The sequence below is a fragment of the Arvicola amphibius genome, chromosome 3 (genome assembly GCF_903992535.2).
Source record: "Arvicola amphibius chromosome 3, mArvAmp1.2, whole genome shotgun sequence".
Lineage (NCBI taxonomy): Eukaryota > Metazoa > Chordata > Mammalia > Rodentia > Cricetidae > Arvicola > Arvicola amphibius.
The window spans coordinates 173,218,602-173,241,635 of NC_052049.1; the positions used below are offsets into that span (position 1 = coordinate 173,218,602).

Genomic DNA, 23,034 nt, shown 5'->3' on the forward strand with positions numbered 1-23,034 from the left:
TCTGAGGTCTTTGTGAAGAGAACATGAATGGGTGTCTACTTGCCATTTACTCTCTGGAACAAGTATGCATCATGATGACAAGCATATAACTTCCAACAAATCTGTGTAAAGTGGGCAGTGAGGGGCAGGCCAGTGTTCGCACTGAAACTTCCAAATGCCATCAAGTCATAGGTATTCTTTACTTCCTTCTCCTCCGTGGCACTCTGCTACGGCAATTTAACAAAGACAAGGGACAAAAACTGCACAGGAAAGTAGAGCAGGTTGCATCATAGGTGGTAAGCCCATGCCAAGAGCCCTGTTGGGACCATAATCGCCTTATTCAGTGATTGGCCCTGGACCTGTAGAGTCCAGGGTAGAGACTAAACTCATGAGGGTAACTAGCCTGACAATCAGTCCCTAAAGTTCAGCTTATAACTTATGAGGTCATCCATGTTTAATGGCATGCGACTGCCTCTTAGGACTGAGTGTCTTGCTAAATGTGGGTTTAATGGTAAAGCTACACCTAGATTTGGGATGACAGGTAACCTAAATAAAAATAGAAGGCCAGCTACAAGTTAGAGGAATGGTTGGTGGTGGGACTTACATCTCAGGATCCCGGCCCTTCCCACTCTACCAAGTTTCAAAAGATACACTGAGCATCACACTGTAGGATGGCATCATCAGGATGGTTGGGGTGCTGCATAGCAACGGCCTGTGGGAACTCACTGAGCATCCTCTGCTGGAAGGCTTCCAGCCTCTCGTAGTCATGACCACGGCACACATATTCTTTGTTCTGCCAAAAACATGAAAGTACATTCTATGCCTTGCATGTGCCTGACTCCATTTCTACATAGCGGCAGTTTTCATGCATAAATATACCCTAGGAACCTCCTTTGTACTAGACCTAGGAACAGGTACAGGGCACAGTACTCAGTCCCTGTCTTAAGAGAAATTACAGTTGAGAAGGGAGAGGGACAGATGAGGAGATGGTTGTTCTGTGGTGTTGCAGTCCTAGGGAGAATGTATAGACATTCAGGAACTTGGGGGAAGGAGGGATACTCTACCTGGGAAAGGTAAAATTTTTAAAAGCCCTGAAAGGCCCACTTGGTTGGTCTGCTATACAAGAGTAGGAACAAGTAAACTGCATATGATAACAACCCAAGTAACAGCCAAACTACGAGAAAGCATAGATTGAAATAATGTATGTTTGTAGAACTGGAGAGAAGGTGGCTGGGGAGACTAGCAAGTGCCTGTTAAGAAGTGAATGCCGTGAGTGCTGACAACTTTAAATTAGGAGCGATCATGTGTACCTAAACATTGTACTATTGATATCTATTACTTATTAAACTTGATAAATCCTTTTGGCAGCAAATTTCTTTGCAAACATGCCAGCAGAAAAAATGTATATCATTCTCTCTATAAGTAGAACAAATGCCAATCTTTCTCTCATTCCTTACCTTTCTTAGTCTCAATATACAGTCCAGATTAGCCTTGAACTATAGGTGATCCTCCTGTCCCTGCCTCCTGAATTCTGGGGTTACAGACATGCACACATTTGGTTTGGGTTAGGTCTTAGTTTTTCTCTTTATGGGCTGAAGTTTCCTTGTAAACAAGACACCCTTAACTCCTGTTGCTCCATCTACCTCACAGCTGGTCATGTATGAATAGCCAGAAGCCCCAATCAAATCTACTAGGAGGAGGGCTGGAAAGATGGTTCAATGGTTTAAGAGCTCTTGCTGCACAACCATGAGGAACAGAACTCAGATCCTAGCACTAATGTAACATTTGGGTGTCTTAAACATAGCTGTAACCTCAGCTCTGAGGTAAGCAGAGACAGGGTAACTACTGGGGTTTGTTGTCTTCCAGCCTAGTGGAAAATATGTAAGACCCAGGGGTTCAGGAGAGATCCTACCTCAAGGGAATAGGGAAAGAGGGATTGAGGAGGACACCTGACACACCTTTTTGGCCTCTGTGTGTGCACGCATACCAATACACTTACACAGATGCAGACACTCACACAAATAAAAATTTAAAAGCCTACGAGTCACACTGCCTACCTAGCTGGCTCACCAGGCCATTTCAGCAAGTCACATTTGACATCAGGGTCCCTTTTTGAGATGTCTTTGTGAAAAGGGGGGAGTTTTAAGGGGAGGTAAAGAAGAAAAGAAAGAGAGACAGAAGAAGGGGCACGGCATCCTAAGGACAGCTATACATTTTGTAGGGCAGAGCTGATCACAGGTAAGGCTTTGGAGGACCTCAACCTATCTTATTCTTATCTCGAATAAGACTGAGTTACATATGTGGGTGAATCAGAATGGAAAACTATTACCAGTAAAGACTCCAAAGACTACAGAGCTCAAGTCCTTACATAAAGGTATAACTTCATATATAAGCAGAGCATATTTTCCTGTATACTTCACATCATCTTTAGGGTACTTAAAATACCAGGATGTCAGGTTTTTTTTTGTTTGTTTGTTTTTTGAGACAGGGTTTCTCTGTAGCTTTGGGGCCCGCCCTGGAACTAGCTCTTATAGACCAGGCTGACCTCAAACTCACAGAGATCTGCCGGCCTCTGCCTCCTGAGTGCTGGGATTAAAGGCATGCGCTACCACCACCCGGCCTCAGGATGTAAGTTCTATAAAACTGTTGTTTTACTGTATTATTTAGGGAATGACAACATGGAAAAACAAGTTTGTATACATTTGGTACAGGTGACATCCCCAAGTATGTTCTGTCCTTGGTTGGTTGAATCTGCAGAAGTGGAATCCATGGACAGAGAGGGCTGACTGCATCTTTAAAGAACTGGCTTTGTCAACATCCACTAACATACACATAATCCCCACAAGCACCTGCTCATAAATCAAGTGAAGAGAAACAGGAATTCTCCTAAGAAAGGAGGGCTGGATGTTTTCCTTTCCCCTTGAAGATTAGTAGATAATCATAATTGTGAGGTGGGGGAGGCAGACAACCCAGAGAAACCAAGCTAAGTGAGCTGAAGGGGTGGTGAGGAGTAGCTAAATGTTTGGGGAAGGGCCAGGAAGAGGAAGGCACACAAGTGCTGACCTTGAGGCTGGCTGTTGGTTTCTGTCACTCCTACACAAATGCAAGCATCCCCACAAAAAGATCTAGCCGCCACTACTTTGCACTGTCATCTACTTTCACTTGCTACGGAACTGAGCAGCTTAAGGAAGGGAAGATATGAGGTTAAGCCAGGGAAATCTGTATGCGTCAATCAACTAACAGGTAATACTCTCTATAAGCAGGAGGGATGGGCTGACAAGTGTTACTTCCTAACAATCTTTGTTTTTCTCCCATTACTGCAGACCTTTGCAACCACAATGAAGAGCCAGACTCTTACTGGCAAGCACAGGATACAGGTTCTATGCCTGGTCCTTCTTGTCCAAAGGTGCTAAGAATCTGCGACGTTGTATGTTCTGTGACATGTACATGGGGAGGTGAAAGTGAGCCTAAACCTGATAGGGTATTCTTGCTTGGGAGACAGAAACATGAGACAACAGATATTGTTTATTGCCTGCCTCTGCTTCCCGAGTGCTGGGACTAAAGATGTGAGCCACCACTGCCTGGCTCCTTTCACCTCTTTTATTGACCTGTAGTTCAACTATTATTTTTTTCTGTTTTTGGAGAGAGGGTCTCATGTAGTTCACACTAGCCTCAAATTCACTACGTACCTAAGGATGACCTTGAACTTTTGATTCTCCTGCCTCCACCTCCGAAGTGCTAGGATTATAAGAGTGCACCACTACATTTGGCTTCCACTGTTACTTATTTAGACAGGGTATCCCTGTGGAAGAGCCCAGTCTGCTCTAGAACTTACTATGTAGCTCAGACTGGCCTTGCACTTGCAATTTGCCTGCCTGAGGTTCCAAGTAAGCATAAACCACCACACCAGACTATTAGAGGATCTTCTGAAATGCCTGCCCTGAATGGTCATTATATGTCAAGGAAGCCTACTCAGTCCTCAAAAAATTTCTCTTTGGAACATACTTGGAACCTTCCCAGAAAGAATTATTAAGCAGAGTTTGCTGTCCCCCTTTTATTACCTGTTTTGGTATACATGTATGTATGTATGTATGTATGTATGTATGTATATATACTTTCAGCTAAGAATGAGTACTTCCTAGAAAAAGTGAAAGCTGACCTGTTTTACATCTGAAGTATAGATGTCCTGGACTCTTGTTAGTAGGATGGGTTGCTTCCTGTCCTCCAACTCTTAGGGAACCAGCAGACTCTTGCTATTATATTAAACTTGTTAGTGCTCACTGGTTAAAGCAATTTTCCCAAGGAGATTTTAAATATTTTAAAGGAGTTTAGTGATCTTTCCCATCTGTTGGCTGACGTTTGTGGACACAGAAATTTACTAAGATACTGGAACTGCGGGCAATCAGAGCAGTTTTAGTGCACTGCAGCGCCGGTGCTCATTCAAAGGGACAGCTTTACTTAAGTCATTTGAGAATAAATGTCAACGAAATACAGCCTAGAGACAGGATAACTACTGGATCATATGGTTTGCACCTGAATCAGTAGCTACATACCCACTTTGGCAACAGCCTGACTTCTACACCACTTCCCATGGAAGGTTCAATCCCTTATGCATTCCCCACTTTTGTCTCTCATTCCCAGAATTACCAAAGTGAATGTGCATTTCCCCAGAAAATGACAGTACAGGAATGGAATGGAACTGGACAGAAGTTACTATGGAGAAGAGAAAGCTAGGGAAGACAACCAGGTGCTGTAAAGGAGACTATATGCTTGTTTCCTGATGTTGGCATTTTTTCTCCCCCTGAAGGAAAACTACAGCTGTCTGGGCTCTGGGAATTGCTCTGCTGATGACATTATCAAAGATATAAACAGCAACAATTTGGAAAGTCTGCTCTAAAATACTGAAGCTGCTAGGAAATTGCTTTCTAGGGAAAAGTCCCCATGGCAACATAATCTAGGAAGGGTTGATTTCAAAATTTGTGTCCTTCTTGAGCTGAACTGATTACAGTCCCTTTCTGTTTGAATCTGTTTGGGTGCTAGCACTGCTTCTGGGAAATCAGAAGAGACCAATTCTGTGGTTAACTCTGTTGGCATTTTTCCAGGCTCACATTTGTGAGCAGCTATATGGACTGAAGGAAATGTTGCGGGTGGTGGTTTAGTTCTCTTAGACAGGCTTACCAATTGTGCTTGATCTACTATTAGTTTGCTGTAGTTCGTGATACACTGTATTTCATCTGTGGGATTGGTATAATCCTACCTGGACACCTTCAAATACTTTAAGAATCCTTCACACCCATTAGATGCTATTGAACAAATTTTTCCTACTTTTACTTCATCTCCTGCATCATGAAGATCCAGAAGCAGAAGCATTAGCTGGGATGTTCCCTGCTTTGCTTATGATCCAAACAATGAAATGATCATGTACACAGGAGTTGTGCTTTCACTTAGGAAACTTCTAGGATCTGTTGAATTTCAAACTCTAACTCCCATGCTAAAAGCTATGAGACCATTGCTTCTGGAATAGATGAGCAGACTTAAATTATGGTAGATGCAGGACCACCTGTCATATTTCTTAGCTTGCTAACTCTAAACCAATAACGTTCAGAAGGAAGTGACAGGAACAATGTTGAGCATCACAGATGGCTGTCAGGACCAGGAACAAGATTTATACATTATGAATTAGTATCATTTTTCATTGGTATTCTCTATAAGGCAGAGTTTAAGATACAAAAGGAAACTGTCTAGGTTGTGATCATATGAGTGGTAGAAGGGTTGCACAGATTGTATGCTCCACTTACTGTGCCTTAATAGACCAACTAAGGAATTTTTTTTAACTGTGAAAGATTCTCAAAACATACTAGTTATTCTGAACCATTCCAATTATCTTTCGGCCTACAGAGAAACTTGGTATAGTGATTTAAAAATATATGGAGGCTTAGACAAGACTGAGGCTCTTTAAAGCCATACAAATAAGTTTATGAACAAGATGTTATCAAGCTTAATTGAGAACTATTTCTTGAGTAGAATAAGTCCAAGAGCTGGGATACAGCTCAGTGAATAGAGCACCTGCCTAGCATGAACAGTCTTGGGTTTGGTTTGCATTGCACAATATCAGGTTCTCAGCACTCGGGAGGTAGAAGCAGGATGACCAGGAGGAGTTCAAAGGCAGTCTTAGCTACATAACTAGTTCAAAGCCAGGTTGGATAATGTGAGACCCTATCTCAAAAATCAAAACCAAACAAAAAGAGGATCGAAGTGTGCCAGAAACTACTTCTGAATGCTTTACTTTCCAAATTCAGGATAGTACTACTAACACCTTAAACTTAAATATTACTTAAATATTACAACTGAGATATTAAGTTGCTTGCTGTATTACATATGATGTTTAACATAAGTTTTTCCTATTATTCCTTTAACACAACTTTTTTTTTTTTTGTAGATGAGGTCTGTGTAGTGCAGGCTGGCCTGAAACTTACGATCTTCCTGCCTCCATTTTCAAAATGCTGGGTTTACTGTTGTGCATCTTGATTCCTGCCTTAACAATTCTCTTATAATGTGGTTTGTTACTGTAGCATTAAAAAAATTAAACTATATTTGAACAGTAGTTCCAAACTATACATAGTATATGAAGCCTGACCCTGAATGAGTTTCTTATTTCTATGCATAACCTCACATATTGCAGTGAATTGTAAATAAAGATGAAATTATGTCCTTTACTTCACAATGGCTCACCTACTGTCACCAGATGTATGCACAAGTTATCCTTCTACACTGAGTGTACATTCTAGATCATTAATTTGGACATTTTTCTCCCATTTAAAGAGAGAAGTTGCTGTTGTTATCTTGTGTCATGGAAATGGCTTCTTAGTCTTTTGTAGCTAAACTTAGCTCTTAGAACTCTTACAGGGACCTGAGAACTAAGTGTTCTGTCTGTCAATGACAATTCTTCATCCTGCCTATAGAAGTTACAGTGCATTCAAAGGAAAAAAAAAACCCACAGCATTTTAGACAAACACCCAAGAGATATGCCTACTGTTAAGATAGGGCTACACTAATGCTATTGGCTAAGTTGAGTTACAGTGAAGTTTCCAGGCACTAGAGGCAGAAGTTGGAAAGTACCTATATAGGAGTTTTTAGGCACTAGTCACTTCCTGACATGTTCCTAGTAAACATAGAATAATACTGCAGATTAATATAGAATTGAAGGTGACAGTATTGTTAAAATAAGGCAAATATTTTTGATTAACTGATCAGTTCTTTGGAAAGAAGTAGTCAGTAAAATACAGGAAATTGAAAGACGAGTATACAGGTGTTAAGTGATTTACATGTATAATATAAATATCCTTGTGGGCTACAGAGATAGTTTAGTTGGTACCTGTGGTGCAAGAATGAGGACCTACTAAGCTTGGATCCCCAGAACTACGTAAAAAGTTGGTCATGGAGGTATGCACATCTAACCTTAGCACCAGTAATGTGAAGGTTGATAGATTCATGAAGCTCACTGGCCACACAGCCTAATGGGATCAATGAGCTTCAGGCTTTCAAAAGTAAGGTGAAGAAGGTAGAGAAATGTCTTAGCAGTTAAGAGCAGCTACTGCTTTTGCAGAGAATCTGAGTTAATTTTCTAGCACACACATCAGAAAGCTCACAACTCTCTGTAACTCCAGTCACACAGGGATTATAATGATCTCTTCGAGGCTCCGCAGGCATGTGCACTCTTATATACATACTCTCTCCTTCTCTCCCTCCTCACTTTCTTAAAAATAATACATATATTAACCCCAGTACTCCAGAAGCAGAGACAGGCTGTGAGTTTGAGGCCAGCCTGGTCTACAAGAGCTTGCTTCAGGACAGGCTCCAAAACTACAGAGAAATCCTGTCTTGAAAAACTAAAATAATAATAATAATACATATAAATCTTAAAAAAATAAAGTGGAAGGTGATGGAGAAAAGACACCTAACATCTACCTCTGACCTTAGTATGCATGTGTGAACATGTGTATATACCAACAAAGAATACATTACCTACCCACTATCACTACTACCCCCATCACACACACACTTAAGATTATTGTGACCACCTGAATGGACTTACCCGAAGAAAGAAAGGAAACTTCCTGCCATAAAAGCCAACCCGGAAGAACTCAGGCTCCAGGCGTTGCTGCTCTATAATATTGTCATAGTAGCTGGCCTCCATTTTCTGTTAACAATAAAGGTGTGGTTGTTATACAAAGCAAGTTCTCCTAGGCTCAACTAGACATTGTATGCTAGACACAGTTCATGGTAATTCAATCTAGGAAACAAGGAAGTAAACCCCTAGATACTACCAGCCTTTCTCCAGGGAACTGCATCATCAAGGAGGAAAGCCCTCCGCCCTTCTTCACTGTCATTACAAGTTTGCCTACTACATCCCCATGAGGTTGCTCTCAATAGTTTCCCTGGGCATGGACCCAGATCCATGGAGATCTGAGGCCTGAACTTGAGAGGTAAATATTTAACATGAATTTGACTGACACTCGCTACATCATCTGATCCTTGACCAGGGCTGCTGGGAGCTGTCTACCAACAACTCTCACTACCACTGTATGTCAGCACATCTGCATCCACTCTTATTCACTGGCATTAATACTATTGACCACAGTGAGGAAGCATCAGTTGTGAACATCACTGATGTTGGTTCCAATTTAGGAGATTTTAAATTTGAAAAGATAACTAATATTCATGTCTAACATTACAAAGTCAGCAAGCTTTTCAGTATGGCTATTCTAGCTTCAAATTTAAGCATCTTTAGTCAGTAGCCATCAAACATCAGCCAAAAAGCTACTTTGGAGAATCATGTCCAAATTCTAATCTAGACCAGAGATTTCTGGTCTTAGTTCAAATGCCTTAGCCACACCACAGACGGGGGTGAAGTAAATGATACTCTGAAACCACTATTCTTTCTCTGATGATAAAATAAGAATGTACTGTGATTTAGAAGATAGCACTGGCAACAAGTAAAGACTTTACACAGACTTTCAAAATCCATGGGACATTTGATGTGATTTTTGAATATTATGCTCTAAAGAAGGGATCAAGGACAAAGTGCTTAAATAACTACAAGATGCAGTGGGGAAAGTTCTTACAATATTAGGTGCTGGTGAGCTATAAAAGCATTTGCTGGCAGCACAAGCCTGGTGATCTGGGTTTGCTCTCCAGAACCCATGTAAAGATAAAAGGAAAGAGTAAACCCCACAAAGGAGTCATCTCACTCTACACATCATGCATGCCTACCTTATATCATACACACCCACAAATAATAAATTTAAAAAAATTATATATCACTGAACAAAACAATTTCATGAAAAACTTCTTCATGAAACTGGGTTGTACACATGCACATATGCACGCATGTGCATGTGCGCGCGCGCGCGCGCACACACACACACGTATACAGAAATCACTATTCTATCATGCCTTCTTCTTTCCCTGAATACAAGTAGCTTTTAGGGTTCAGATCATAAAGTTACCTATCAGGTATGTGCTTTTGTTCTACAGTCAGACAGTAAGTATCTTATGGGCAGAAATCTAATCTCTGTCCATGGTAATAAGCTAAGAGCCTTAGGCATCACTTAAAAATTGATGCCAGAAGCCCAGGAGTCTTTGATCTTTGGTCAGTCATACAGTGGAAGAGACAAAGCTTACCCGAATCCAGCTGAGGCTCTGATAATCATAGAGGCTCTCATATTGACATGCCAGCTCTCTACACAGAGGGATTCCAAACTCCCAGCTCTGGATAAAAGACAGGAACAGGGCTTCAGCACCTCAGGCATTCTAGGAATGGTTAAGTCCACACTGAACATATGAAAGACTAAAATAAAAGGCTAGCTCCAACTCATGTATTAAAAGGAACACAATCTTCAAAACCAATTTATATAGAGTAACACACAATACTGTTGTTTTCTAGCTTGTGCAGAGCTTTCTAGTTTTTGCTCAAATGTCTTAGCTTCTTGATGTGGGATTCCCCTCTGTATGCTGTGAATACCATCAGTTAATAAAGAATCTGTTTTGGGCCTATTGCAGCACAGAATAGGGCAAGGTGGGAATTCCAAGTAGATAGAGGAGGAGAGAGTAGGCAGAAGAAGCCACGTAGCTGCCGCAAGAGACAGATGCCAGATGCCAGACAGAACCTTACCAGTAGGCCACAACCACGTGGTGATACACAGATTAATAGAAATGGTTAACTTAAGATATATAAGCTAGCCAGCACGAAGCATGAGCTAATAGGCCAAGCAGTATTATAATAATACAGTTTCTGTATGGTTACTTCATGTCTGAGCGTCTGGGAAATGAACAAGCAGCTGCTGCCAACAGCTTCTATGCCTCTCTTGACTGCTTTTAGAAGAAGAGGTACTTCTTAATATGTTTTGGTCTGCTGTTTTATGTTACCTCTTAAAAATATATTTACTTTTTTGTTGTATTAGTCTATATTAGAAGACAAATTGCATAAAGAAGAAAGCTAAGCTTATGTACTTTATTTTCAGATGATAGAACAATAGCAGGTATGGCAGCTACTCAGTATTTCTTTAATAAGTTAATAAAGGGATTATGAACCTTTGAATAGGGATCAATTGAGTTAAGAAAAATTATGGCAATCAAGCAGAAAGGAGCTGTCAAAGATCTGGCAGTAGGCCCAGCACTTTTCTTTTATGAAAAGACTTTAACTTTAGGCTTTAAATGATCTTTGCCTACTTGGAGAATAGATTGTTCCTGTGATGTAGTTCCTGTTACAGCAAGAGGCCCATCTAACAGGTGCCTGAAGAAGATTGCAGTGAACTTCATTCTAAGCAAGTGTTCATTGCCTTCCTTTTTTTCTTTTTGTGGTGCTGAGGACTGAACCCACCAGGACCCTGTGAGAGCTGTGTAAGTTCTTTACCACTGAACTATACTTTCATCTTCCTCTCATTATTACTGTATTTTCTTTTTCTTGGGTACTTCGAAACATTACTTTACACAATATTTAATTCAGTTTATTCTTCCCAGCTTCCAAATACTAATTCAAACTTATACATGATGAACTTAGATACCTATCACCAACCTCAGCTATCACAGAGATGTCATACAGTACAGCAGAAGTTGAGGGGCTGAAGGTCTTGCTTTCTGACAATTACCTTGCCTTTGTTGAAGTAGTGGATGATCTTCCTACACAGTCCCTCTTTCCGCTGCCACTCAGTCTGGGATGGGTAGTGTAAGAACTCCCGTAGTGGCCTATCTTCCCATTGCAGTAGCTCACAGTAAAGAAGCAGGGTGAATGCAGCCTCTGCAGGGATAGACAGCATAGGGTTCAGGGTTTCCTCTGTGGGCCCAGGAAGAGCTGAGCAAGAATATCAGAGCAAGGCATGGGTAGCACAAATTAGGAATACTAGATACCAAAGATCAGACTAATGGACTGTCTAAGCTAATAACTCTTGTTCACAGAATGAAGGAGCCAAAAATGCTACCAGTACCTGGCTACCTGTTTTGAGTTCCAGATAAAGAATAAGAAAGGTTCACATATGGAAACCTACTAGTTTAGAAGTTTCTTAAAATATATACAAATATGACAGGAATTTAAATGGAGTAATTATATAATGGGGGAGATGATGCTCCAATTATACATCTTATGCCACCAAGTAAAATCTCCAGGGCCAGGAATGAGTTATATCTTGTTGAATAGTTGGTCAAAGGGGTCCCATAAGACCCCCTAAACATCACAGGCTATTCCTAAGGCTATTGGTTATTTTCCACAACCTGACAGTGAGGCTCTATTGCTGAAGATACTATTTATATCATCAAACATTGCAGAAATGGAGCTGGAGCCCAAATAGAAGCATTTCCCCCTACTGACTAGAATTTGTGTTGCTGGAAGATAGTCTATACATTACCAGAGATAAAAAGTAATCATCAATACCACCCAACTACAAACCCTGTGACCAATAACAGCAACCTGCCTGTAAGATATACTAGGTGCAATAGTAGCAAGAATTTTAGGGAAGTAACCAACTATTTTTTGATTGGATTTAAGGCCCAGTCCATGAGACAGAATCCATACCTGATACTAAAGTGGCCAAGAATTGAGACTAGACGTTGGGAAAAAAATTACAATATTTTTTCTTCTAAAGAAACACAGCAATAAAATGACTCCTAATGACATATTGCAACACCCACAGATCACTCAATCCTCATTAGAGAAGCTTTTTCTTTCAGTGGATAGTAATTAACACAGAGACCAACAACTGAACAACATACAGAGAGTGAGATACTCTGGAGGACTCAGCCTTAAATGGGATGTCTTCATCAAACCTCTCCCCTCAAGGCTCAGGGATCCATATTGAAGAAGAGGTGGAAAGAGTCTAAGGGCAGGAAGTGATAGGGCAACATTGAATAAATGGGACCTCCTAAAACTGAGAAGCTTCTGTAAAGCAAAGGACACTGTCATTAAGACAAAACGGCAACCTACTGGCTGGGAGAAGATCTTCACCAAGCCCGCATCAGACAAAGGTCTGATCTCCAAAATATATAAAGAACTCAAGAAACTAGACTTTAAAATGCTAATTAACCCAATTAAAAAATGGGGCACTGAACTGAACAGAGAATTCTCAACAGAAGAAGTTGAAATGGCCAAAAGACACTTAAGGTCATGCTCAGCCTCCTTAGCGATCAGGGAAACACAAATCAAAACAACTTTGAGATACCATCTTACACCTGTCAGAATGGCTAAAATCAAAAACACTAATGATAGATAGCCTTTGCTGGAGAGGATGTGGAGTAAGGGCAACAATCATCCATTGCTGGTGGGAATCAAGGAAGCAGCATCTTCCAGACCCAACAGCACTGATGCACATATGAACTTAAGAGACTGTGACAGCAGGCACAGGATATCAATAGGTTCAAACCAGACAAAGTCCCAACTCTCAGAGGGAAAGTGGACACAAAAGTTCCATGCCTAACCAAGAAGCATTTGCAATTGATACCTACTGGGAAATGGGAAATTAGTTTTCTAAAATGGCACCTCACTGGGTGTATCAACTACACTCCAGGATAGGTCTTATGCCTAAAAGTAGTTGCCAGTGCAAAACAGACTTCATGTTTGGTTTTTAGTTGGGGAGCTTTTTGTTTCATTTTGTTTTGCTAATTTTAGTCTTAAGTTTTTTTGTTTGTGTTTTCATTGTTTTTGAGAGGGAGAGATGGAGAGGGAGAAGGAAAAGGAGATGGAGAGCAAAGAGCGAGGGACAGAGGGAGAGACAGACAGAGAGAGCATGAGAGCATAAATTTGGGTGGGTAGGAGCTAGGAAGGATCTGGGAGGAATTGGGAGGGGAAAGAATATGATCAAAATATATTTATGAAAAAAGTTTTTTTTCTTAAAGAATGGCCCAGCTACTTTAAGGCTATGCACAGTTGTCTTGCTTTGGGTGACACAGACACTTGAGAGCTTCTTAGGTTCCTTTCTGTTCACTTTGCTCTGGCTTTCTATCTAACCTTCTTAGAACTGGTTCTATTTGGTGAGTGCCAATTCATCAAGACTTTCCATAACACTCCTTAATCTACTCTTGTCTACTGCTCCAGGAAGTACTCTTTCCCCTTTTATTGTTACTGTTTCTAAAAGGATGAAAGTTATGGAATGTGAGCAGGTATTGATTATGGGATGAGTTTGGAGCCAGAGACTATATTCTGGAGGAATTTGCTGATACTGGTCTCAGAGTGTAGGCCTAGCAATATTTTATATGTGGAACAGTTAGTGATAGTTGCATAAAAACACAGCATCCTTTGATGTTTAGTGTAAATTACAAGCAATAAGTCATGCTGAATTGCAACCATCGTCCAGAGCCCTATTAAAGAATTCTTTTTATTCTTCTGTTTGGTAATTTTAATGGCATTTCCCCACTAGCAAGCTAATAATTCTAGCTTCTGCCCAGATTTCTAGGTCATCCTAAAAAGTGCTCACATAATTATAAAGAATCTCATTTCTAATCATCTTGTGATCCACTTCCAGTTTTCACTGATCCACTCTCTGAACTTCTCATTCTTCTCTCTCTACTTGTGCCGCGACACTGACATCTCCTACCAGGTCCTCTTTATGAAACCTGGAGAACTGCATGAAACCTTTATCATCCTAATTGTGATGGCTAGCCATATGTCAACAAACTAGATTATCTGAAAGAGGGGCACCTAAAATGAGAAAATGCCTCCATAAAATCTGTCTGTAATGCATTTTCTTAATTAGCAATTGATGGGGGAGGGCCCAGCCCATTGTATGTGGTTTCATTTCTGGACAGGTGGTCCTGAATTCTACAAGGAAGCAAGCTGAGTAAGCTAGGGCAGGCAAGCCCATAAGCAGCACCCCATACATGGCCTTTGCATCAGCTCCTGCCTCCAGGTTCCTGCCTTGTTTCAGCTCCTCTCCTGACTTCCTTCAAATATGAACAGAAATATGGAAGTGTAAGCCAAATAAGCACTTTCCTTCCCAACCTGCTTTTTGGTCATGGTGTTTTGTGGCAGTGACAGAAACCCTAAGATCCTTGTCTATATTATTTCTACATGTAACACCTACAGCTACAAAATACCAAGTATAGCACTTCTCTGTTCACATCCATGACTCAGTCTCTTATGTAATAGCCTAGCCCTTGAGTTTAGCAAATGTCTATACTAATACATGGAATTTATTTTTATATTTTAATTAATTATTTATTTTTATGTATATGGATTTAACTTTTTCCTTATTCTTTGTGTCTTTCACATCATGCATTTCCACCTTCTGTCTCTTTGTATCCATCCTCTGCCCTTGCAACCTCACCCCACAATAAAATAAAATTTAAGAGAAAAAAAAAGAATCTCATCATGGAAGCTGTAGTGTGACACACTGAGTCACACAGTAAATCCTTTTATCCATTATAGCTTTACTTGCAAGTGTTCACTGCAAAGTCATTAGTCTGGTTCGAGGCCTCTGGTTTCTGCTGCACTATCAATGCTGGACCCTCACTGGAACTCCTTTTGGCTATTCTGATGTTGCCCTGTGTTGTGGAGGTTCTGCAGTTTTGAGTCTGCAGTTTTGGCCTTTGCATCAGCTCCTGCCTCCAGGTTCCTGCCACATGCCAGCAGATCACAGATGGGATGATGTTGGAGAGGGCCAACTCATAGACCTAGTTCTGTGCCTGGGTGGTTGCAGGTCTGGTCAGCACACCAGCTCTCCCTTGTCCTTACCTTGTCCTGCACTGCCATGGCTAGTTCACCCCTTGCAGTAATGAGCAAAGGGCAGGGCCAGTTCTCCTGCTTTCAGGTCCTCAGGGTCGGTTCTCCCACACCTACACCTTCAGGGTCAGTTTGACTGTGCTGCCCAGGCATAGCTAGGGGTCACTCTCATAAGTGCTGCAGGACCAGCTCTCCTCTTCTTATTACCTCAATACTAGCATGCATGGATGTTTTCTCTGCATGTATGTTTGTGAATCACATGTGTGCAGTGCCTGCAGAAGACCAAAGAGTGAGCCGGTGCCCCTGGGGCTGGAGTTACAGATGGTTGTAAGTTTTATCAAATGAGTGATGGAACCAAACCTGGGTCCTCTGGAAGACCAGGCAGTGCTCTTAACCACTGAGCCATCTCTCCAGCCCAATACAAGGAACTGAAGAAACTCTTTCCTTTCAATGTGCTTTCAGAGTTGTTCAGAACATGATTAGTGGGTATAAAGAACAGTAAATTTGGTCATGTTATTCAAAGTAATATAATTTCTCTTAAAATATTCATTCATTCATTCATCATCCATCATTCATTCATTCATCTATTTATTTGGTTTTTCGAGACAAGGTTTCTCTGTGTAACAGTCCTGGCTATCCTGGAACTAGCTCTTGTAGACTAGGCTGGGTGCAAACTCACAAGAGACCCACCTGCCTCTACCTCCCGAGGTGTGTTGGATGAAGACATCCAGTTTAAGTCTGAATCCTCCAAAGCACTGTACAGCAAGCCGACAGCCAACATCAAATTAAATGGAGAGAAACTCAACGCAATTTCACTAAAATCAGAAACAAGACAAGGGTGTCCACTCTCTCCATATCTATTCAACATAGTTCTTAAAGTTCTGGCTAGTGCAGTAAGACAGCAAAAGTAGATAAAGGGGATTCAAATTGGAAAGGAAGAAGTCAAACTTTTGCTATTTGCAGATGATATGATAGTATACATAAGTGACCCCAAAAACTCTACCAGGGAACGCCTACAACTGATAGAATGGCAGGATACAAGATCAACCAAAAAAAAAATCAGTAGTCCTCCTACATACAAATGATAAAGAAGCTGAGAAAGAAATCAGAGAAATATCACCCTTCACAATAGCCACAAATAACCATCCTGAGTGAGGTAACTCAGACCCAGAAAGATGAACATGGTATGTCCTCCCTCATAAGTGGATACTAGCTGTAAAGTAAAGAATATTGAGCCTATAGTTTATGATCCTAGAGAAGCCAAGTAACAAGGTGAACCCTAAGAAAAAACATACATAGATCCACCTGGAAAGGGGAAATAGACAAGACTGCCTGAAAAAAAATTAGGAACATTGGGGTGGGGGGAGAAGGGAGGGTGGAAGGGGAAGAAGAGTGGAAAAGGGGAAGGGGGAGGAGAACTTGAGGGAACGGGATAGTCGAGATGGAGGAAGGACAGAGATGAGAGCAAGGAAAGAGTTATCTTGATTGAGCCATTATGGGGTTAGCAAGAAACCTGACTCTAGAAAAATGCCCAGGAATCCACAGGGATGATCCCAGCTAAGACCCTAAGCAATAGAGGAGAGGGTGTCTGAACTGACCTTACCCTGTAGTCAGACTGATGATTATCTTAAATATCACCATAGAACCTTGGTCCAACAACAGACGGAAACAGAGACGGAGACCCGCATCAGAGCACTGGACTGAGCTCCCAAGGTCCAGTTGAAGAGTGGAAGGAGTGAGAATATGAGCAAAGAATTCAAGACCATGAGGGGTTCATCCACTGAGACAGTTTGCCTGGACTAATGGGAGCTCATCAACTCTAACTGGACTGGGAATGAACAAGGATAGGATCAAACTAGTCCCTCTGAATGTAGCTGACAGTTGTATGGCTGGGGTAGACTGAGGGGCCACTGTTAGTGGCACTGGGATTTGTCTCTACTACATGTACTGGCTTTTTGGGATCCTATTCTCTTTGGATGTATACCTTGCTCAGCATAAATATTGTGGGGAGGGCCTTGTACTTTCCACAAGGCAAAGTGCCTTATCCTCTCTTAGGATTAGAGGGGGTGGGGTGGGAGGGTGTGTGGAGGGAATGGGAGGAGGGGAGGGAGCGGGAATTTGGATTGGTATTTTTTTAAAGTAATAAAAAAAGGAAAGAAAACAACAACAACAACAACAAAAAGAATAGAGCTTGGTCACAGGAAAAAAGATGGTTCTTTAGGGGACTATGGTACAAGGGAATCACACAGAACATCCATGCATTCATCCTTCCTCTTCATTCAGAGATGCTCTCAGTAAACACATCATGACAGGCACTTTGCATAGACTGTAGACATAAAAAAAGGCTCACATCTGTCCTCAAGAAGATTAATGCTGTCCACACTCTGTATTGGGAGCTCAGTGTAAGAGCTGGCGTGCAGTTGCAGAGGAGCCAGATCTACCAGTGAGCTCTAGAAGTTCCAGGATTAAGGAGGCATTCCTTTGCTATGGTCTTGGTTACTTTCAGCTTTGTTAAGATATAAGCAAAGTTATATTTCTGAGGAGTGACAGAACTTCACATGTTCTGAACCTGCTGCACCAGCATTTGGAAGTTACTCTTGAGTCCTCAGAGACATGGAGAGGAACAAGGGTGAGTGGAACTGTCCAAGACAGTAGAGGACATGTATGGAGCACATGTCAGGAAGAACAAAAATGTCACCTGCTTAGGACAGGAGTGAGGGACCCGACACTGCTGAGATCTGGCAGATTTCATTCTGAAGCCTTTCTCTGTATAGTTCCCATGTCTGTCCTAATGGGAAGACACAGTTCTTTCCTTTCTCTGACTCACCTGTGTAGTTTTCAGCCTGTAAGTGCATGTCACAAAGCTTATGGATGTATCGGATATACATTTCCTCTTTGTTAATCTCAGATTTGTAAAAGTTCTGTAAGAGAATAAAATATATTTAAGATGCAAGAGTCTATCCCCTTTGAAGGTCATTTATAAGCTCCAGTCAGCCAGCAAAAACCCTGGCTTTGTCATCACGAGGGAAGGAGGAAGAGCTTGTGTCCTCTCACCATTAGGTTAACAGTGCAGCCAATCTTCTTGTTCTCTGTTTCTTCTCCTTTCATGCAGTCCCTGAAAGAGAGAACATAGATGTGACCCCGATATGAAGTGGTATCTCCTGGGACAATACATAAAACAGTAGCATTACTGGACTATCAGCATGTTCAGTTCTGAAAGTAGAATACCTTTGAACAGGAAGTCCTTCAACAGAAGAGGATTATATTGTGAGACCTTTCTCTGTTTTGTACCCAATCCTGGGGTTCAAAGATCTCTGTTGAGCTCCTTGTTCTGGTTGCAGAGTATATAGTCCAGATGTATCCTCAAGGCATTAAGTGCCCCTTACCAATCTCCTTAGTACAGAGGGATGTGTTTGTAAGGCAGATGGCCAAATTCTCAAGTTCCCAGGGAGGCAGAGAGTTATTCTTAGGGGGCAAGTTTCATTTTATGGGAAAATGTGAACTAGAAGCCACACTCTAGTCTAGAATTCATGTAAAGTTAAGATATTACTGTCAAAGCTGAGGAGGACTTCTCAGAAGTTTGGTCAGTCTAAAAACAGGACTCACACTAAAGGTTCAAGTCATGCAGGACCATAACTTACTAGAAAAAATTAAGATTTTATATACAGCTACTATCTAAATGTCATATATATGTATATATATATATATATTATACACATATATTGTCAATAACTGCTTAGAGATTTTCTTGATTTTGGCATAGTCTCCCCTGAAAGCTCATTTGATTGATCATTATTTACTGTGTACCTGTCAGAGATAAGCAGAGTACCAGAAGAAAGCTTAAGTATCCTGATTCAAGGAGTTGGCTTTTTTCTGTCAAACTGAGTCAGAGAGATGGCAAATGAAGCATACTCAGAAAGCCGGGTGAGCTCTTGGCTTGGGAAAGCCTCTCTGATGGTTTGGACTGGGGAGTTATTCTAAGAAAATGACACAGTGTAAAGAAACCTGAAGGGAAGAGATCAATGAAGAAGAAAATGGATGGTGATCTGGAGCACAACCTTTGAATCAGCTACAACTTGGCTCAACTTTGGCAACAGAACTTTTCATGTGTACTTTTTCATTGATAACTGCAAGAGTAACCCTTCAGGAATGCAAATGAGATTAGAGGCACTGCATATACAACATTAACATGGTAGTTTTTCTTTAGTAGATAGAACCACCACAAAAATCATGGTGTTTTTCTTCACGTTCACTAGGAGCAGTACTTGGGAGCTGGAAAGCAGTATGTGAACACTGGGGACTGGAAGGACATAGGGCAAATACCAGTTCATGTTTGAAGACATGTAAAAAAGATTGTGTACTTGTTTTACAGATACCATAATGAGACAAGACATGGAGAGTGAAATTAGTTCTGGCCATGAGTTTCATTTGTTTATAGAAGAAAGAAAGAAAATCAGTTAAAAGAAGGTCTTTAAGTCTAAGGGACTAATTTTGGGTCTTTCAGATAGATGGTAGTGAATATGAACAACCTTCAGTAAATATTTCAATAAGAGAAAGATATAGCTGGGTGGTTGGTAGTGGTGCACACCTTTAATCCCAGCACTCAGGAGGCAGAGGCAGGCAGATATCTGTGAGTTTGAGGACAGCCTGGTCTACAGAGGGAGTGCCAGGACAAGCTCTAAAGCTACATAGAGAAACCTTGTCTCAAAAACCCAGAGAGAGATGGGGCAGGAGGGAGGAAAGAAAACAAGCTTTAGCCCACATCTCTTTTCTGTCTGATGGCAGGTACAGGAGAAGGCTGGGACCTGATATGTAAGAAGGAAGCCTTTTACTTTAAAAATGGCTGACAAAGGCCATCTTTGACCTTTTCAGGTGCTAGTAAAATAGGCAGAAGCTTGCACAAACCCTGTGCTACAGAAAAGAGGGGATGTTTGGGATAGGAATTTCCATTTCCATGGTCAAGTCAGTGTACTGACATCTGAGTATTCTGCATGGCAGTGCTTTCTTCAGAAGTAACTGGAGAAAGTCTGAGCATCCTATTTCTTAATCCAGGGGTTTGTACATTTTGTAGCATTATGGCTTGGGATTGGTTTTATTCCTTTATTATCCTATTTATTCTCATCTTTGTGACTTCCAGAAAACATTCTTAGTGACTATCTAAGTCCTACTGAGAGCATAATTAAGACTTTAGAGCAATTCAGCAGTCATGACAGGACTAGGAAAGTAGGCTTTGACAAAACAATTCTAATTCCACATGAATTCTCAGGCTGAACATAACAGAGATCCCAGAATTCACAAACTATTTCCTCTAATCTGTTCCCATGGCTAGGATTAGGAGGCAGGAATAGATTTTAACAAAAGAATATAGGTATGAGAAAAATGAAAATTTTCCTTGGTCATATTTTGGTACCAGGTGACATTTCCTCGTTTATCTCCCATATGGCTGAGGAACTACAGTGGCTCCCCAGCTTGCTCTGGAGACAGTTTTCTTCCCTTCTATATTCATTCATTCATTCATTCATTCATTTCTATTTAATTAATTTTTTATTAAAATTTTCTGCCTCCTCCCCACTTCCCATCTCCTTCCTCCTCCCCCTCCCTCTCCAGTCCGAAGAGCAGTAAGGGTTCCCTGCCCTGTGGGAAGTCCAAGGTCCTCCCCTCTCCATCCAGGTCTAGGAAGGTGAGCATCCAAACAGGCTAGGCCCCCCCAAAGCCAGTACATGCAGTAGGATTAAAACCCAATGCCATTGTCCTTGGCTTCTCAGCAGCCCTCATTGTCCGCCATGTTCAGGGAGTCCAGTTTTATCCCATGCTTTTTCAGTCCCAGTCCAGCTGGCCTTGGTGAGCTCCCATTAGATCAGCCCCACCATCTCAGTGGGTGGGTGCACCCCTCGCAGTCCTGACTTCCTTGCTCATGTTCTCCCTCCTTCTGCTCCTCATTTGGACCTTGGGAGCTCAGTCTGGTGCTCCAATGTGGGGCTCTGTCTCTATCTCCATCCATCGCCAGCTGTGTCTACTACTCTGAGCTCTGACTTTTCTAGATGGAAGGGCATATGGCAGATGACTCTGAGATGCCTTTTGTGTACATTCAATTTTCAGGGGATCTCAAGAAGGTCTAACTTATACCTGAGGAGAGGTATTCTGTTACTGGTCAGACGGTCCCTAACAACCACCAATGGCACCAGAACAGTCTCCCTATGCTATGACATAGTATAGTGGTAAAAAAACAAAACAAAACAAAACAAAACATGGTCTTGCTATGCAGGCTAGGGTAGCTTTAAATTTATACTCTTTTTGCCTCTGCCTCCCCAGCGCTGTGACTACAGCTGTGCACCACCATGCCTAGTTCTCACCTTTGTTTGTTTTTAAAGACAAGGTCTCACTATATAGGCCTGCCTTGCCTGAAACTCCAATGTAGACCAGACTGGCCTGGAATTCAGAGATTTATCTGCCTCTGCCTCTTGAGTGTTGGGGTGAAAGGCATGTTCCACCATACCTAGCATGGTTTTATTTTGTTCTTTTGTTTTTGTTTATTTGTTTTGTTATGCTTTGCTTTTTCAAGGCAGGATTTCTCTGTGTAACAGCCCTAGCTGCCCTGGAACTCACTCTGTAGATCAAGCAGTAGATCCTCCTGCCTCTGCCTCCCGAGTGCTGGGATTAAAGGGGTGCACTAGCACCACCTGGCTGGCAGTTGCTGTTTTAATACTTATTTATTTTTATGTGTCTGAGTGTTTTGCCTGCCTATATGTACATGTATCATGCGTGTAGCTGGTACTCAGAGAAGGCAGAAGTGGGCATTGGATTTTGTTGACCTGGAGTTAGAGCTAGGTATAAGTTGCCATGTGGTTGCTGGAAACTGAAAGCAGGCCTTCTGCAAGAGCATCAAATACTCTTAACTCCTGAGCCATTTCTCCAGCCCCCGGTGTGCTCTTAAGTTTTCAAGTCAAGTGAATATCCATGTAGAAGAGAATACTTTATTAGAGAAGAGTCTACAAAGGTTTCAAACTAAGAAAATACCTGTAGTCCAGAAGGCGTTCCATGAGGCGGGTGACTGAGGTAACAAAGGAAATGCCAGTCTCACGCCATGTTTCCTGTTCAACCTTCTCCAGAAGGCTGTTGGAAAAAGAGAACATAATTCATTAGCCGTCCCTGGTGACAACAGTGAGGGCCAAGAACCTGTGCAGGCTGTGAGACATCTGGAGACAGGAGACTTGCCACACTGTAGTCTTACCTGGGGTAGGGCCCAAACAGCTGGGTTCTACTCCATGCAGCAGAAAGCAAAGACAAGGATATTATTGAACTGGCAGCAACAAATAACATATCTCCCATTTCCCTGTTCATGTTCCTAAAGATATCTCTGAGGTGGAGGTGAGAGGCATGTGCTGTAAGGTCTATTCTAAGGAACACATGAGCTAAGAGACATGGTGAGATGCATAACTGTGTCTATTGCTCAGAGTTATTTTCAGTAAACACACAAAACTACCTCTTCTCATAAATCAAAGATTCCCACAAGCCTCAGGGGCCCAGTATGAGGGACAGAGAACAAATTCTGGAGCTATACTCTGTCATCACCTTGGTCAAGGGAAGCTTCCAAAAAACACGTGATAAAGACAAAAGCTTAATGGACAGGTCATTTTAAAAATCGGATAGCATCATACTTCTGTCACTCTGAGGCAGCTTTTGGTTTGTCCAAGAATACTCAAACCACCTGGCTTTAAGACAGGCTGACATCCCACATGCGTCTTCCGGGAGGGGATGGCCTGCATTGTTTCCTCTTGCTTCTAGTAAGGAGCTTAGGTCTGGATCTCACCCTACACAACTCTATCTATGATCCCTTAAGAGCACGT

The 23,034-nt window shown here is 41.7% G+C and overlaps 1 protein-coding gene across 1 annotated transcript in view; it reads right to left on the reverse strand.

Annotated features, from left to right (window-relative positions):
• The window catches only part of Dock3 (dedicator of cytokinesis 3), a 337,144-nt gene that overhangs the window by 19,593 nt on the left and 294,517 nt on the right, over positions 1-23,034 (reverse strand). Inside the window, exons 34-41 of the mRNA XM_038322276.1 lie at positions 22,419-22,445; positions 22,205-22,300; positions 18,242-18,302; positions 18,015-18,108; positions 11,130-11,278; positions 9,664-9,750; positions 8,075-8,179; positions 631-772 (exon numbers count right to left, since the gene is read on the reverse strand). Coding sequence (XP_038178204.1) covers positions 631-772; positions 8,075-8,179; positions 9,664-9,750; positions 11,130-11,278; positions 18,015-18,108; positions 18,242-18,302; positions 22,205-22,300; positions 22,419-22,445 — 761 coding nt within the window. The remainder of the gene's footprint in view (positions 1-630; positions 773-8,074; positions 8,180-9,663; positions 9,751-11,129; positions 11,279-18,014; positions 18,109-18,241; positions 18,303-22,204; positions 22,301-22,418; positions 22,446-23,034) is intronic.